General features: G+C 37.4%; 1 protein-coding gene across 2 annotated transcripts in view; it reads right to left on the reverse strand.

Moving 5' to 3' along the window:
- Window positions 1-4,213: 4,213 nt before the first annotated feature.
- The window catches only part of trhr2 (TRHR2 protein), a 37,915-nt gene continuing 24,375 nt past the window's right edge, over window positions 4,214-17,753 (reverse strand). Inside the window, exon 6 of one of the 2 annotated variants that reach the window (XM_011475866.2) lies at window positions 4,214-8,718. In XM_011475866.2, coding sequence (XP_011474168.1) covers window positions 8,155-8,718 — 564 coding nt within the window. In that variant the 3' untranslated portion in view covers window positions 4,214-8,154. The remainder of the gene's footprint in view (window positions 8,719-17,753) is intronic. The other variant, NM_001204792.1, reaches the window with a different exon arrangement.

Genomic DNA, 17,753 nt, shown 5'->3' on the forward strand with positions numbered 1-17,753 from the left:
GCATGGAGCTCAAGGTGGCGAGAGATTGTCATTGATCTTGTATTTTTTCCATTTTCTGATAGTTTCTCCAGCATTTGATTTCTTCTCACCAAGCTGTTTAACTGTTTGTAGGCCAGTGCCCTTTGTAAAATGTGTTCTAATAATTTATTTGCACAAATGTTTTTATGCAATGCTTGATATGCATCTTTTCGATATGACCCCAGCTTCTTTTATTTACAGATATTTTTCAGTATTTTACACAATAATTCCACAATGGACCTGAAACTGTCCAAAAAACTCAAATCTAAGTCGCAAAAATCACAAAAATTAAGATCAAACTGTTTTTTTTAAATGTTTTATCACAAAGATCAAATGTGTAGAAACAAAAATAAAAATGTATATATCTAAAAACCAAAGCAAAGACAAAGTCAAAATGATGTGAAAAATAACTAATAACGAGGCGCAGCGCTCCTAAACCACAACTACAATGGTCCAAGCAAAGCCGGATATAGGCAGACAAGGTGGGGTGGGGGGTGGGGGGGGGGTAATGCCCCCTAAATGTCCTGACTGCCCCCTCAAACGTAATGGTCCACAGAAATCCAGTAAAGTCCAGTAAATAGAGGGTACTGTCAGTAACCGTTTATAAGACATATCAAAAAGATCAACGCAAAAGATATATGGATGATGAAGTGATATGATGATAGTATGGTTTGCTAGGCATTTTAGGGTCTTGAGGGCCCCAAAACCTCAGCACACCCAGACTTCTACCCACACCCCATAGTGGGGCTGACTAAATCTGGGCCTGGTTCAAAGGATTTTTTCCAAGGGGAACCACAATAAGGCCATGTGTCTTGACGCTTATTAAGTTTATTGGTGAAGGTTCTCATTCTTCCAGGTGAAGTTGTCTAGAAGTTGAGTCATAGCAAAAATACTTCAAATCTCCTTGAAGTCTTTCGCTGCTCATCCTTGTTTTTTGTTTTAAAAGAAATGTCAAAGCAAACATCCCCTTTGAAATCTTGTGTTACATTTTGAATGAAAAATATACTAATGGAGGAGGAGTCTGTTATTTCTACATTGTTATGAATAACCGACGTGATTGGCAAACTCAGTTTAGAGCCCAGTCTTTTTAACCCTTGTGCTATCCTAGGCACTTTAACATTGGGAGTTGGGTCATCTAGACCCACTAGACAGTGCTCTGAACCTTTTTTCTTCAATGATTTGTGATCTTCACTGGTGTCCATGGATTACATGAAATCCTCTCCACCTTTATCCACCTTTGTCATGGTAGGAATAACACGTCAATGTGAAGGTAAAGTCATCTAAGATAGCACAAGGGTTATGGGCTGATGTAGAGCGATTCATTCCAGTTGTGTACAGGTCTACAATCTTGTCCCCCGTGTTCTTCGACCGCTCTTTGGTCTTGGTCATGGTGTTGCAGTCTGACTTTTTAAGGTGTGTACAAGTGTCTTTGGTACAGACAACAATTTCAAACAGGTGCTATTAATACAGGTAACAAATCAATATTCCTTAAAAAATTTTGATTTTCTTTACTATTTATTAGACAATTTGAAATCCATTTTAAGTTGTTTTCTTTGAAGACAACCTTCCAAAAATTAAATGTATGATCACTTACAAAAAATAAAATGGATTAGAAGAACAAAGCATTTGAAACCACAAAAAATTTTATGTTTATGAAGTGGAATAAAGTGAATGAATGAATGATAAAGTTGTAGTAAATTATGTATTGATAACAGTTCATCATCTTCCTCTGTGCTGCAGCTTTGCAGCATCCCTCTCTGGTCCTGTTGACCTTTCGGTGATCTTTACATGCAAACTGAGTAAGGTCCTATTTTCTCTCAAAAGAAGAATCGTGAACAATAGGGGATGAATTCATTACTTGTCTCATGAAATTAGCAGTGTTCCTCTTTAGTCACAGACCGTGATTCTCAGCTGTCCTTCCACGGTTCGAAGCTCACAGTAAAACTGAGAGGCAATGCTCAACAGCTCTCCTCACCTCCACACCTTTTCTCATGCTAATTTACCCTCATTGGTTGTGGTCACATTTGCATTGTAAACAGCACCACTTTAAAGACAAAGCAACAGAAAACGTGTATTTATGTTCGATTTTCCTGCTCGTATGACACATTTTCTGCTATTGAATAAATCTCGGCTGGGAAGGATGCAAACTCGGAACAGCTGGTTCTCTAATCCAAGACAAATGTGACAATCAAGGAGTGGAAACAAAACAATGTGGCTTTAAGGGGCAGTAAAGAGCAGTGACTATTAATCATGGTCACATTAATCTTGCAAACCCCCTTGGAGCCAAAATTTGTTGTGTAGAGCCATAAGGCTGAAGGAGTAATCAAGTATATTTATTCAAAATGGTGTTTATAGCATTCAGAGGTGCTCAATCATGCTGTTAAGGTATTTTAGACATATATTTGTGTGTGGTGCGTTTCCAAGTACAGGTCTGGATCAAAGTGATGGCGGCTGTGGCAGGTCAAGTTATTCTAGGAACCTATACAAGTATCATTAGCATTTATTGTAGAAATGTTTGACACTGATTAAATGCTAAGCTTTCTCCTATTTTTCTGACCTGTCCTATGATGTTTTCTTAATTGGTGACACAGGCGTAAGTTTGTTTTATGCTAAGAAAGAATAGGAAAAATATTTTTGATTCTATGGGGTGTCAGGAGGACTGCACAGTGGTGTGGTGGTCAGCGCCTTTGCTTTACTGTGAGAAATTCTCTGGTTCAAATCCCACCTTGTACCTTACAGTGTAGAGCTTGGATGTTCTTCGCATGAATGCAGGGGTTTTCTCCAGGCACTCCAGCTTCCTCACAAAGTCCAAAAACCTGTTTCATAGGTTGTCCAACTCAGGCCCGGGGGCCAAATTTGTACCACATTGTAATTCTAATTGGCCCGCGAGATCGTATCAAATGTGCATTAGAGCTGGCCCGTGGTATATACTATACCGCTAAAACTACAAATCCTGCAATGCGTTGTTCGTACGTTGGCGCAGTTTAAACTGGCAAGTGCTCCTTTCTTCTGTAGGCAGTCATTGACAGCCATGCTCCAGTCACATCGGACAAATTAATATCACCCTCCACAAAAATGGCCAAGAGAAAGATGGACAACAGGAGCTTTCAAGGTAGGCCTGCTAAAATACTAGGTTTTTGTCAGCTCAGAACCTGACCCCAGACATTAATGAACTTGCATTTTAGGAACGATGCCAGGTATCCGGCTTAGACCAATGTGCAGAGTAAATTAAAGTGTAGCAAACTGAGCTTGAATGTATCTGTTTCTTATGCCCTTTTTCTACTGCAAGGCATGGTCTATTTATAGTTGAAATGTTGGATTTTTTTTTAATTCCATTATTTTTGGTTCTTTTGTTGTCTTTTATTTCAAATGTAATTTCTCGTGTGTTTGTAATATCAAGCTTTGGTTGTTCCAGATTCTGTGTTTAAGCAAAACTAAAATTTGTTTCCCTATTTCCCTTTCTCTATTTCGTAAAATATTGTTCCCAAAACGTAAGCATGGATATGTGTCATGCTCCTCTGTCTGACCTCAGCTCGATTGTCTTTGTAATTCCACCTTTGTTCCCTTTACCACTCATCAGTCTGTCACCTGTGCCTTTGGGTCTTTGAGACTTTAGGATTATTGTTTTACGTGGTTCATATTTTTTCTTTTATGCTTTTATATTTCTCAACTTGTGAAGCACCTTGTGACTTCTGTTCTGGGAAAGGTATATAAATGAAATGTACTTACTTACTGACTTTGTCCGTCCTATCATCACCAGCAGATTGCAGTAGTTGTTACTCGTTCCAGCTTGAAGTTTGTCGAGTGCAAGTTGCTTATTTAACCTCTCCATGACCTTGAGTTTGCCGTTTCAAATTACAGTTTCGGATTTCCTTATTGTAAACAAATATGCCCCTCCTTCTCAATCGTCTCCACTTCTGGGCTACAACTTCTGCCTCTGATTTTGAAACCCTCCAATTTACCAGCTTTTCGCTGTTGTGAACAGGGACCTGGACATCATTGGCTTCATCCAAGGGATCATCACAGTGCATGATTGTTATACCTTTACTTTCTGAGTTGCATCCTGGGTTGTCCATCTTTCTACAGATAAATTTAATTTATTTAGTTGGATAGTTTTGTTGTCAGTGCAGTAAAGCCTTCATGGGTCCACGGTAGCCCACATGCTTTGTCACAAGTAAAGGAATGACTCCTCCAATTGATGCTTCAACAATTTTTATTAACTTTTTTAAAGATGCCTTAAGAAAGCCACAAAGCACACGCATACCAAAATCCCACAGACAAGAGCACAGTGCACATTTCTTCAATCAAAAATAATTTTACTGCAACAATATAGACAACGTCTTGAAAGCAGTGCACTTGAAATTCTCATTACAACACTATCAAGAACATAACAAACCAGCAGCTCTCCAGGGCCAAATAATTACAGATTTGCACACTCTCAAACACTTTCACACGCTGGCTTGTCAAGGGAGTTGTACACTGGTGCCAACAGACAATCCACATACTGTAATTATCCAAAATGAGAACATATAATATCAGAGTAAGTCATTTTAAAGGGTATTTTCGAGGCTGAGTCACAGTGCCCTTTGTTAACCTCTTCAGAAACCATTAACCGTGCTCATTTGTCTGCTGCTGCACTTACAGATACCCCAGAAACTAAAATACCAGCTTTTCTTCTGTCTCCAACCACACTCCCTGCAAGCACTGAACACATATACACTCATCCAGACATCCAGAACACCTAAAACACATTAAAGTACCAGATTCAAGAGTCTAAAACACATTACACCTTACTGATGGAAATTAGAGCTTAACACTTAAAGGTATATATGAAATTAATCACCAACAACTGACTTCAACATGGTCTTATGGGTCTGAGTTAATGTCAGGTTATTTTAGGTGATTTCTCTGTAGCGTGCTAAAGCAAAGGGCTCATTGTAGATTGTAATCAAAGGAGAATGTCTAAGCTGAGTTGAGTTACCTTGGTAATTATTCCTGGAGAACTCAAGAGCAATTTTATTCTTGGCTTTTAAAGTTAATTTGACATTGGACAACAACAAAAAAAGCATGTTTTTCTCTTATGCCTTTTAGCAGTGTAGGTGTATGAATTGGACTAAATTTGACTCCGTAGGTTCTCCGTAGTTGATGAGGAACACCTTCCCTTTACACGCACAACAGCTTTGAAATTTGTGAAAGTGAAATTTTACATTGCAAAGATCATCAAACATCACATTTACGAAATGAAGGATAATATGAACCTGGCAACTATCAACAAGCAGAGTAGCCAGAAACGTTAAGAAGAAAATACAGGACAGAACAAATCAGTTTTTCTTAAAGGCTATTGTTTAACAGGGCGCCTCCATACCAATCCGTTGTTTTTCTTAAAATAACAATAAACTCTACATTAAAGAGTGAACATTTTGTTCATAACACTTGCAAAAGCTTTTCATTATGTTCGTCAACTCCACAAACAGCATTCGCTGTTTGCTGATATTACAAAATTCCTGTCACAATATTCACATCACTGTGCATCATCGTTTACAACACTGAAACACAAAAAGAAGTTAACACAAAAAAGCTCCACTGAAATCTATTTACATTTTAACAAGGTGTTCTCCTGGAAAGAAGGAAATTAAATTAAAAAATGTTTAATGTCCATTTAATGTCCATTGTTTGATGTCCATTAACATAGTCAATGTTTAGGGAAAAAAAAAAAAGCTGAAAAGCTAACATCACTGTTTACAACCTAGACATGCATGCATGTCATCATGCTATTGGATTACTGCAGCAGCCCAAAAAACGAAATGAACCAATGATGACCAGTGTCACCACTTAAAGGGAAAGCTGACTTAAATATGTTCATGGAAGCAAGTAATTCATTTAAACAACACACAACTTTAATGTCAAACATAATCAGTACTAAACTCTATATGAAGTAGCCAAATATTAGAAGTCTCAGATCATAACAACTAAGTAACATACAAACCCAGTAACAGTGACCAAAAATACTTAACATTTTACTATAAATGTACCAATATCAAAATATAAAACAATTACATACTTAGTTTTTGTAGGAATCAAATGTTTGTGTGCTCAAAGTTTGAGTTCTTTATCACTTTCGACCAGAACTTATGAAACATAGTCAACTGAATTTGAACCTATATCGCTGCCTTTCTTAAACACTATTTAAAGTTTCAATTTTGTTATCATTCATGCTTCTTAGCTAATTTAAAATGCATCATTTCACAGCACAGTTTTTGTGTCTTTAGCTCTTTCAACATTTATCAAAGCACCAGTTTGCAGTTTTGCAAGTAAGTAGTTTAACTTCAATATTTATTGTTACCAATTTTATTTTTACATTTCTTTGCCACTATCTCACACATTATGGAGCTAATTAGGAATTCATATGAGCATTTTGGCATTGGAAAACATTGTTTCCTGTTCGGCTGTTTTGGGATATTTTTTTCAACTGTTTCTGGATGCAGCATTTAATTAAAAACGGAACACACTGTTCCACACAATAAACAATTTATTATGCTCCTTTTGGATTTACTTGACCTAATTTCTACAGCTAAATCTATTACATTTAGCCTGTAATTAAGTCTTTTCATTGTGATGCCTTTTCATTGCGCTTTTTAAGCATTTGGTTCATCATTCTTGAAATGAATTTAGCATATTTGACATCTAGTATTTTAACATTTGATTACTGCAGCATTTTAGATGTCACTCTTTTTTTCTGCTAATTAGCCTAATATCACTTGTTGCTAATTGAACATTTATTTTCAACTTAGCTTTTCCGTAGAGATTTCATCCTGGAGAATAATTGCATCTTTTAGCCGTCATGTTTATTTCTGCAGGAATTTTAGCTTTTATTTTTTAAAACATGTTTTATCTCCTTCCACATTCATCCACACAGACCTTTATTCAAAAACTATCAAAAGTACAGGTAAAATTACAAGGATTTTTTTAAAAATTAATCATAAGAATAGCAAATAGTGGTTAATATCACAAAACTTTTATGTCATTAATTACAGCAGAAAAGTTCATATTTTGTTGCTTCGAGAAATGAACATCCATGTAATAAATGGTTTGAATAGTTTTCCTTCACAAAATCACCATTGTGGACCCAATAAACATTTTGATAGTTACTTATCTTACATTAAAATTTAACATTAAGTCTGTATGTACAACAGTCTTGCAGCTCAATGTATCTGTGCATTTTCTGCTGTGAAAAGCATATATTAGATATTTTATTGTCTATTTTTCAAAAACAGAGTAAGTTGCAGTCGGTTTATTATTATTTTTTGTTTGCACAAAACTCTAAGGAAAAGACAACATTTTTAGTTAACTCAAAGATCTAGCTGCAGTTTCTCAAACGGAATTTCTTCCTTTTTGTACGAATTTGCATAAATTAGGTTTCCGGTCTGAATGGTTACTTAAGGAGCGGCCACATTTAGTCTACGGGTTGCTTGAAATTAGTGAACTGGGACTTGGAACAAGCAAACCACTAGCCAACCTAAAATGTAATTTTATTTCTAATAGCTCATATTTTATTTTAAATACATGGTAGTATCGAACGTTCCACCAACTTTTGTCAGCGTGGAGCAAAAAACACACAGCTGGCTGAATGAATTAAAATATAGAAATAGAGTTACTGTCACGAAAATGATGAGCAGCTTTTTGGAACTAAAGTTAAATGTTCACATTACAAACTGATGCACCATTTTAATTTCAATGTGAAAATTGTATTTTAACCACCAATAGTGTTTTCATTGGTTTTACTGATGAAACCTTTATCACATAAATTACAAACTTTCTCCTGCATGGATGTATGTAAAAACTAAGTCACATCTCCTAAATTCCACTAGATGAATTATTTTATGAATTTTTAAATGTAATCCTTTTTACTGTCTGTCTAGTTAAATGAGTTTTGTTAGATAGGTGTGAGTAAACATGCAGAAAATTATCAGCTTAAAAAAAATGCACCCTGTTTTGGGGAAAAACAACAGTAAACAGTTTTTAGAGAAATTCTCCAAAAATTATCATTTCTGGAACAAAAAAAATGTTTTTCTCTTGTGCCTTTTAGCAGTACAGGTGTATGAATTATTCTATATACATGCTTTCCTGCTGATTATTTTATGCATCTTTATCTGAAAATTGAACTGTGGCATTGTTTGTCATAGACTGGTCGAGCTCCTTGTCACCAGCCTGGAGCATCTCGTCTGGATTGTGCCTAAAGCTGAAATCTGAAGGTCCAGTGTCTGCATCGCAGTCGGCTGACATGCCATTAACCGTCAGCTTCTCCTGATGCTCGCCTCCATTCTGCTTCATGTTTGGATCAAAAGAAGTCCCGAGAATGGCATTCCTCGCTTTTCCCTGAGTCTCATTGGTGCAGGGCTGCGCTGGCCGTACGTCTCTTAGGGTGCCGAACCCGGACTGAATGGCCGACTGAGTTCTCTGATTCCCCTCCAGCCGTTGGCAACTATACAGGCCGCGAAATGCCAAGCGGAATTTCTGGGACATGGCGTTGTATATGACAGGGTTGATGGCGCTGTTGGCGTAAATGCATGTCCGGCAGAAAAGGAGAAACCAAGCATTCAGATAGGGAGTGGACACAAAAGAGTTGATCAAAACTAAAGTCCTATAGGGCATCCAGAGCAGAGCGAAGAGGATCACCACCACAGCGAGCATCTTCGTCACCTGCAGAACAGAGGCATAAATTATAAAAGCACGTAGGTAAGCCAACTGGTAAGTAAGCAAAGCCACAAACAAAGGGTGCTTGATTTTCTTCAACTGATTTCTTTCACAAAAACAGGGAACTTTTGGTTCTGCTTTGTATAGATTGGTGTTGCAGCTTGGCTCAGTTCTACAGTAAAACTTAAACCTGACTGCATCAGAAACATAAAGTCGTGGTTTGACCAGACAGTGATCTCCACCAGGCCACTACTAGAAAGTTATTATCTTTCCTCATTTTCTCCCGCAATCTTCAAGAGCCGCTCCAGCCTTCTACTGCCCCATTTGCCTCAATCCGCTAAAAACTTCAATAACTTCACGTTCTTTGGTTCTTCCTCCATTCATCGTTTAATCTACATTTTTTTAAACAAAAACGTGCTGTCCTTTCTCTGAATAAACCTCCTTGCGGTCATTTCTCCAAAACATCTAACATGAGCCATTCTGATCTACTCATTTCCCACATGAACCCATAAACTATCAAATACATCATAAACGTCTTAGGATGTTTTTGTAGCTCAAAGTTTTCTTAAATCTATTTCTTCTTTTTAGTTTTTGTATCACTCTAACTGCTGGATAAAAGCTAATCCCTGAGAGTGAAGCAAATACATTTACGAGAAGCAGCTACTTGTTCATAAATACAAAAACAGTTAAGAACAAATGAGGCAAACTGCAAAACAAAATAATGTAAATCCAAATCAGGCACATTAAGCCATAACTTTTGTGAAACAAACACATCAAATGTAGAATTTTAATGAACAATCAACCTAAAAATGACAAAATATATTTGACCTTACAAGATAGGCAGGTCTGGGATTTGAAGATGCTAATGCAAAAAACATTTTAATTCATTACAATAAACAATTTTTATAGTATACATATTTATAACTGACTTTATAAGCAATTTTTTAAAATCAAAATGTTTCGTTTTGAAAAACCATAAGAGAAATCCCTCCGGCATGTCTTTTATATAAACTAAAGCACACTTAACATCACTTTGAGAATTCCTTAAGAAAAATTGTACATTATTATCACTATTATTTCTTTTTAATTTTGTATACGGGTGACAGCCACACTAAAAGATGCAACCTTTTCCCAGCAGAGGGTACAGTAACCTTAAATAGAGGTCATTTTTTTAAATGCAAAATAGGAAACAATTTTTAGGACAAAATTGTATTAATGCACAGAAATCTTAAAAATATTATGTGCAAACTATGCTAACTGATTGATAACAAGAAAAAAAAACAGTTTAAGTAAAAATAAACTGTGACATCTCACCTCAAAATCAATTTTGTGTTTTTTGCCAAAGGTTATCTTCTCTCTGACATCCTTACATTAAAATTTCCCGCATTGGTTTGTTTATTATGTGGCATAGCAGTGACAGAAAGAGTCTTTTTGTACTGGGAGCTTAAGACATTGACATGTTTTCAGGTTATCATCAGTGAGGTTAATCAGAAAACAAAATAAAAGCTGATGTTTGTAGTGAATTTTGGGTTAAGAAAGTTTATTTGCATTTTTCCTTTTACAAGGACATAATTAATTCGCTCCTTACAAATAAATTGAATTCAATTTGATAAATAATGAGCTCAAAACAAAAAGCAGTTGAGCATAGTGATCTCTAAGACTCCAAAACTAACCCTGCTGGGTTCAACAGATAAGTAACTAAAAATGTAAAAAGTAACTTAAAATAATCGGGATTACAAGGGAGACCTGTTGGGTTTCCCTTTTCTGTTTTATTAGAGTCTGGGGACAGCTGAGAGGGCGCCGCATGCTTTGGATTGGAGCATGACAGCCATAGACATGCACTGGGTGTTTTGGTGACTTTTGAGTATGAACCAAGTCTAAATCAGTTTTTGTTTCCCAGGGTAAGGTGATTTTGTTGGCCTTGAGTTTAAATGCAAGTTTACAGAACGAACAATATATTTTTACCAAAAAAGAATTTCTCCTTTTTTTTCCTTCACGGCACAAACACTTTCATTTGACTTAAAAAATATTTTACTTGTGTGCAATAAATGATCGCCGGAAAAAGGCGCCCATCTTCCAGAGGGCAGATGAAGCGAGCTCCCATCATGCCTTCTGCCCTCCATGCAAATTGTGGGGGTTGTATTATGATTTGAGCTGTTTCTGTTGTTCAAGGGGAACTTTAGAAGAATCGGGTCGGCCAAAGACGTAAGTCTAATCAATTATTTACCTCAATGTCAAAAGAAATAATATTTTTATTTGTGAGTTTTGTTAAGTGACTTCAACACTGGATTTGAGATTGAAAGAAACTGTTAAAATTCACCCTGCTTTCCTTTTCTGTTTTCTTTATATAGGACCTATATAGTATTTCTTTCAATTAAAGTACTGCCAATTATTTTTGGATATTGCAGATACAACGTATGTTGCCAGGTAACAGTGGCTGCCTCATGAATTTCCCCTTGACAAGCTTTGTTAGCCTGACACAGAGTTTTAAAGAGCTTTGTCACTCAAAACAAACACATTACACCCCAGTCTTTAAATTCATTTTGAATATTATGCTGATATGCATTCATAGCAATCTGTGCGTGGAACAGAAATGCACAAGCAGCCATGCATTTGTGCCACGGGCCCTGAAGCTGGTGTGCCGTCATGGCTCATGTGATTAGCGGTGATTGCTGCATGATTATTCGTCATCAGCAGGTCAGACAGGCAGACAGTTCCAAAGGTGTGGAGGAGTTGACTTCACTTGAAATGCTCTTTGTGTCTCCGAGCGCATGTTGATGGGTAATTAAGAAGAGCTTACGGTTAATTGAGCCATTTAGGTAATGAATGGAAAATGAAATAATGTGAAGAAATAAATTGACTCAGTATCAGGTGCAAAATGTAATTATGAGACAGATTAATGAATTAGAATCAGAAGAGAAACTGTCATGGATGGTGACAAAAGGAAAATGGAACAAAGTCCTTGATATTTAATGAAATGCAATTTTAAACTGGTATTTAAAGCAAATGTAAGTTGATCAATAACCATTTAATTTATCTGCTACATTTAAATAACGTTTTTAACAATTTAATTTAAAATACATAAAAACCTTAAAACTAAAATAATCATCTCCTTTTGCGTCTCAAACTCTTCCTTCAGCTGAAATCCCAAAAATATAAAAATTGTAGCAAAGAAATAATCTGATCATCTTTGATCTAGTGTAAAAGTGTTCCCAGTGCTCTTTTTATTATGATTATGCTGTTTTTAGACAACATTTTTTTTAAACTGTGCCGTTTTCTAGGACATAGTTTCTGCAGAGCGGCTGTAGTTCATCAGAAATCCACCTACGAGTGGGACTGTTAGCGCCGTTTTTGACATTTGTTTTTTGTAGGTCAACCTAGACGGAACTCTGAAGGGTCTTGTAGGCTGGGAAAGGAGTTCTGTGAGGATTCTGTGGTTTAACTTGTTTTTTACATTGTTTTTGGCCATGTTCTGAGTTGCTCTTTGTCTCACCAAGTAACACCAGGTTCACGTTGTTCATCGTTGTTCGGTACACTTGTCTTCATTTAGTTCATTACCCTGATGTATACATGTCTGGTTTTCAGTTCTTCATTTTCCGTCATCTGCTCTGCTTTGTCACTCAACTCTTTTGTTGCTCCCTGATATTTGTCATGTTTAAGTTTGCTTGATAAAGATTTCCTTTTCTGCCACTATGCCTGGTCTCCTGCATATTGAGTCCTACTCTACCAGTTCCTGATAAGTTCAGAATAACGTCCATTAATCTTCCATTCCAACTTTCTTCTGCTCAGGGTCACATTTCTCCAGTACATCACAGAGCCCTTAACACTAATTTTTAAGGGACAATTCAGAAAGACCAAACACGCTATAGCATATTCTTATACTGGGAAGAAGCTGGATTGTCTGGAATAAAGCAATTCATGCTCCACATGGACCACACCCATTTGAATCGGTTAGTTCAAAAGGGGCCCAAGTCCAAGAGGTTTGTTTTTCCAGGAAATTATTTCAATTGCATAGCTTAAAGGGAGGCTACACCAAATGATTAATACTTTACCCAGATTTAGCAGCAGATCATAGCTTATAAATGCTATAATATGAAGCACCTCACTTTTATAATTTCAGAGGATTCGCAAACGAAAGTCTCTTGACTTGGGCCCTTCTTGAATTAAACAGGGACGCTGCCATAGTAGATAACTAGTGCTGCCATTTATGTGATAAAGCAAAACCCATGCAAGAGAGGCCCAAGTCCAGAAAATTTACACTTTTAAATGTCAACCATAGTCAATACATTACAACGGACTTGGGACTTTTTTGCACATAATCAGATAGCTTTTCCCTTGAAGACCATAGAACATATAATATCTCTATTTTGAAAAACTGTAGACTAGGGCCCCTATTGAACTAAACGATTCAATTGGAATTCAATCAAAGCAGAGCCTTTTTCTTGTGAGAGAACATCATTACAGCCTGGTTCAGATTATTATGAAATGGTTATTCTGAAAAATGTTGGTTTTGACAGACGGAGGTGTGAAGAATTTCCTGATAACATCATTCCAGCAGGACATGATCATGTAGCTAAACTGACCATCAAAATTACTTCTAACCAGCGAATGAAATGTTCAGCAATGCGAGCTCCTCCAAAAGTGGTGAGGTAACATGCAACTTTAGAACATCCACATCCCTGCTCCTTTGAAATAACTCACGTGGACAGAAATCATTTTCATGTCGGATTGCAGTCTGCTCATGCTGCGAGGAACACCACCGACTCCATGATTGCCAACTGGAATGAATGGGCCTCTGACCTGAGGACTTTTCACATCCTCTGACGTGTCCTTAAAAAACCTTTCACTTGGAAACAGCAGCTCGGATTTGACCGTTCAGTGGATGGGCAACATCTTTCGGCCACTGTCACTTTGTAGAAAAGTCAATAATGTTAAATTGTGGATCGTTTTGTGGTCAAACTCAAGGTTTTGAGTTTTAAAAGGTTGCTTTTTTGACATACTATGCAAAGGAAAGACATATATTGTATCTGACTTGTGGGGATTTTCTTTTGTACAACTTGATTTATTGATGACAATATTTTATCCAATGAATTCTAATTTGACTTTAAAGTCAGCTGTCAATCAAACAATATTTTCCTCCTTGATATTTATTGATTAAATACAAATAATTTACTAATTCACTAAATCTATTTAGACCAAATGAGTTTTCAAACAAGGTTGTGTTTGTGCTTAATTATCTTATAAGTTATGAGGTTTGGTGCCACCTTGTTTTTTTTTATTTGTTAGGTTTGAAGTAAATTTTTTGTCTTTTTAGGTGAGATTCAAAAGTTTTCTCTTTCCATTTTAAAGAGTACCGGTAACTCAACCCCACCAGGTCCATTTGCCAATCATCCACTTTTGTTCATATTTTTAGTTGCTTCACTTCAGTTCCTTATTGATTTTTTTTTTAACCATTTGTGAATAACATTTTAAAGTTTAGCTCTTTTTAAATTGTGTTTCCGTTTGTTCTAAGTTCCCATTAATGAGTTTTTGTTTTCCTTTTTACAACAATACTTTCCAAACATATATTTGAACCTTTTTTCTGTGGAAGTCTGTGGAAAAGGACCAAGAGGAATTCCCTTTGAAACCAAAATAAATGAAGTTTTATTGGTTGAGCCTTAGTCACATGCACATGTACGTAAGTTGACCTGTAGGGGTGCTGCTGACTCTGGGCCTTTGGAAAGTGGAGGTGGCTGCATCTTAAGGGGAGTGAAGGTGTGTCTTGCAGTTTACTTGAGGTTCCTATGGCCATCTTAAGGTATGTCATGAAGTAAAATATACCATTTTAGAGTGTGTGGTACATGTATTGTGAAGTATTTGTAAAGATAATGTAAGTTGCACACAGTGCTGGTAATGCTGTCATACAGTAAGGTGCAAGTACAGGCTCCTTACTGTCCCTGAACAAATGCTGCACGAATGGGGTGTGTGCACGTGATACGTGAGAGTCCATAGCACACCTGTAGGATGTCCACACAACCTGCGCTCTGATTGTCTAATTTCCTAATTTCTAACAGTCAATCTAAAAGGAATATTTTGTGTGAAACGTCTGAGTCTGCCATGCTTTACTCTTACTTACCCTTTAGTGTTATTAAAGTGTTATTAAAAGACCCAGCATGCCCGTAAAAAAAATGTGCATGAACATTTTCTCTCTTAGGTCAATTTTATTTTAGTAATTCCATTCGGTTTAAATGTTTCTAGATGTGTTTGTATGTTTGTATTCTATGTAAAGAGATGAAAATGCCATATAAGTCATTAAAAAAGTCCAGGCCGAATGGTTGGCCCTCACACAGTTTCACCTCACCAGATCCGGCCCTCCTTGCAAGACGTTTGGACATCCCTGCTTTCGTTTAACAGTAGAGAATGTTTTTGGAGAGTACTCTGCAGAACTCAGATCGGTGTCCTAATCTGAATTTGCACATGCATTTTTCCATCAGTCCTTTGCTTGACTTCAATCAAACCTCTCTAAAACCAACAGTCGTGTGAGAAGCACATCATCTTTAGAAGCAAACACGAATAATGCGGGTCGGTCTGAATGCTTCCATTTGTGTGGTATCATTAACCTTTGCTTGAATCTTTCCTCAAACACCTCCCCCCGTCATCCTCACACGCCCTGATTGCTTCCTGTATTGATTATTGTAATTCTGTTCTCTAAGTACCTCCATAAATCTTAGCTTGTCCAGGATTGAGCTGCATGGATCATAACTGTTTTTACCTCCTTCCCCGGGAGCTTGATGCTGAACAACACATTGATTTTAATGTTCATCCTGTCACTGTTGAGACCCTCCATGACTGACTCCTTGATCTTTGAACTCCCTTACATCTCCATGTCTGCTGGTCTCAAATTCCTCCTTTAACAGCTTTAGTAATGGTTTGTTTAAACTTTTTTTTCTCTTTTTATAGAACTGAATTTATACAAAAGTCATTTTGGTAACAAAACTAATAGAGGAATATTTAATTTTACAAATCTAAATGTGTAAGTTGTAACCCTTTTTAAATGTTTTGTCCTTGATTTAACAACTGAGAAAGATGAATTACTGTTTCACATTGATGCCCCTTTGTTTTTTCATTATTGAGAACCACAGATTGATCTGCGCCGCATTTATTTACATCTTTGAATTACAGAAGGGCTTCTCTGCAATAAAACTGAGAAGAAGCAACCACATTGTTGTTTTAGGTTTCATTTTAACCCTTTTACACTACAACTTGATGCTCTTGGAACTGCCGCAACTCTTTAACCCTTGATGCAAATGATATAATTCCAACAGAAAGTGAAGTTTCCATAATGCAGCACCTTACTAAGGTAAAGTGTTACATATAGATCCAAAGCTGCCACATCCGAATCTGTTGGAATGACTTTATTTGCGGGAACAGTCGAAGAGTTACTGCAGTTCAAAGGGTGTGGGGTTTTTTGAGGTTGCCTTGAAAAATGTTTATGTTTTACTCTAAGATGTTGTCAGATGAATTTTATTGTGATTTCACACCAAAACATATCTTTTGGCTCATGCGTGACTGTAAATTAATGCCAGCCTATTAGTATGACAGGCCGTTCTGACTGTGCATTTGTGTCCCTCTGCAAGCAACGATCTTTCTCAGTGTCCCTCATCGCCGCTGCCTGGTGACCATGGTAACGGATCAGACATTTCTGAAGACCTGCGAAACACAGATTGGGAGGGGTCGAGCCAGTCATCCAGGAAGACTCAAGCAATTAGTCTTATCAGTCCTCAGCAATGCTGCACACTTTTACATCCCCTCCCACTTATTCCCCTCCAACTATCCATTCCTTCATCTGAACATGTTCAGGTGACACTTTTTTTCCACATTGCACCAGAAAAACCTGGAAAACCGGGAAAAGCCGGCTTATACCCGGTGTCATGTACAACTTTCCTCTCAGAAACCTGCAATTTGAGATAAGAGCCAGAGTCTGAGCTGAAGGCTGACAATCAGCTGTGCAGGAAAATGGCAGCACAGCAAAGCATTTAACTGTAAAGAAGACAAAGTAAAGCATCCTCCATGCACTGATAATTAAACACATAGCATTATGATGACTTTTTGAAAGAGTGCATCATAAGTGACAGGATATTTTACTTTTTGCTAGAAACACATTTCTTTCCTGGTGTTTTTCAGGAGTGGCAGTATTCCCATTAAATACACAGACTTGCTGATCCTCCCACTGAGCCAGAGAATTAACATTTAGCCTCTGATGCTATCAGCGCAGAGTGTGACAGAGACCAAGTATCCCCTTCTCTCTTCCTGCACTTAAGGAGATCACAGCAACGGGGAAACTCTCAGAGATGAAAAGCGTCCAGTGATCTCACACCCCACTGTCATAATCTCCAATCATAAAAGTGCCATTCTTTGGTACACAAGTTTATCAAACTCTTATCAGGAAGAGTCGGACGATCAAACGATGAATGAGAGCGTCAAGAACTATTGAAGCAGAGAATCATCTGTTATGTTAAGCACACTTCAGTGTAAATCCTACATCACATTATGCAAATCTTCTGCTCTTGTGGAGCTCCTTGAACACAAGAGATTAGGATCTTCTCCGCTCTCCAGTTTGGTCTCACTGAGGCTTGTGTTCGTGCAAACGCACTTGGAAGCAACCAGGCCTGCGGGGAAGGTGAAGCACTCAAGATCCATTAATGTCGAGGGCTGCTAGTTTTAATGCGTGCCTCTGAGCTGTAGGTGACTGCAGACACAGCTCATATATTCATGAAGGCTTCATTCAAGGTTTCCAGGGGGAAGTTGCTGATTGTTTCCCCGGAAAATGCTGACTGCTGGCAGACAAAGCCGTTTCATGTTGAGGATGACCATAAAACTCACCCAGCTGAGACTTAACTCTGCAGGTTCACACCAAACAGACTTGGCATTCAATTTTTTAAAAATGCTCCCGTGGCAAAACTTCTGCAGTTTGCTGAAAAACCTGTTTTCTGGAGGACTCCAGTCCAATTTTTTATGACAGGCGTATTTTTTTAAGGATTAGTTTTACTAGAAAATCATGG

This window comes from Oryzias latipes, chromosome 6 (genome assembly GCF_002234675.1).
Source record: "Oryzias latipes chromosome 6, ASM223467v1".
In the NCBI taxonomy this organism is placed as follows: domain Eukaryota; kingdom Metazoa; phylum Chordata; class Actinopteri; order Beloniformes; family Adrianichthyidae; genus Oryzias; species Oryzias latipes.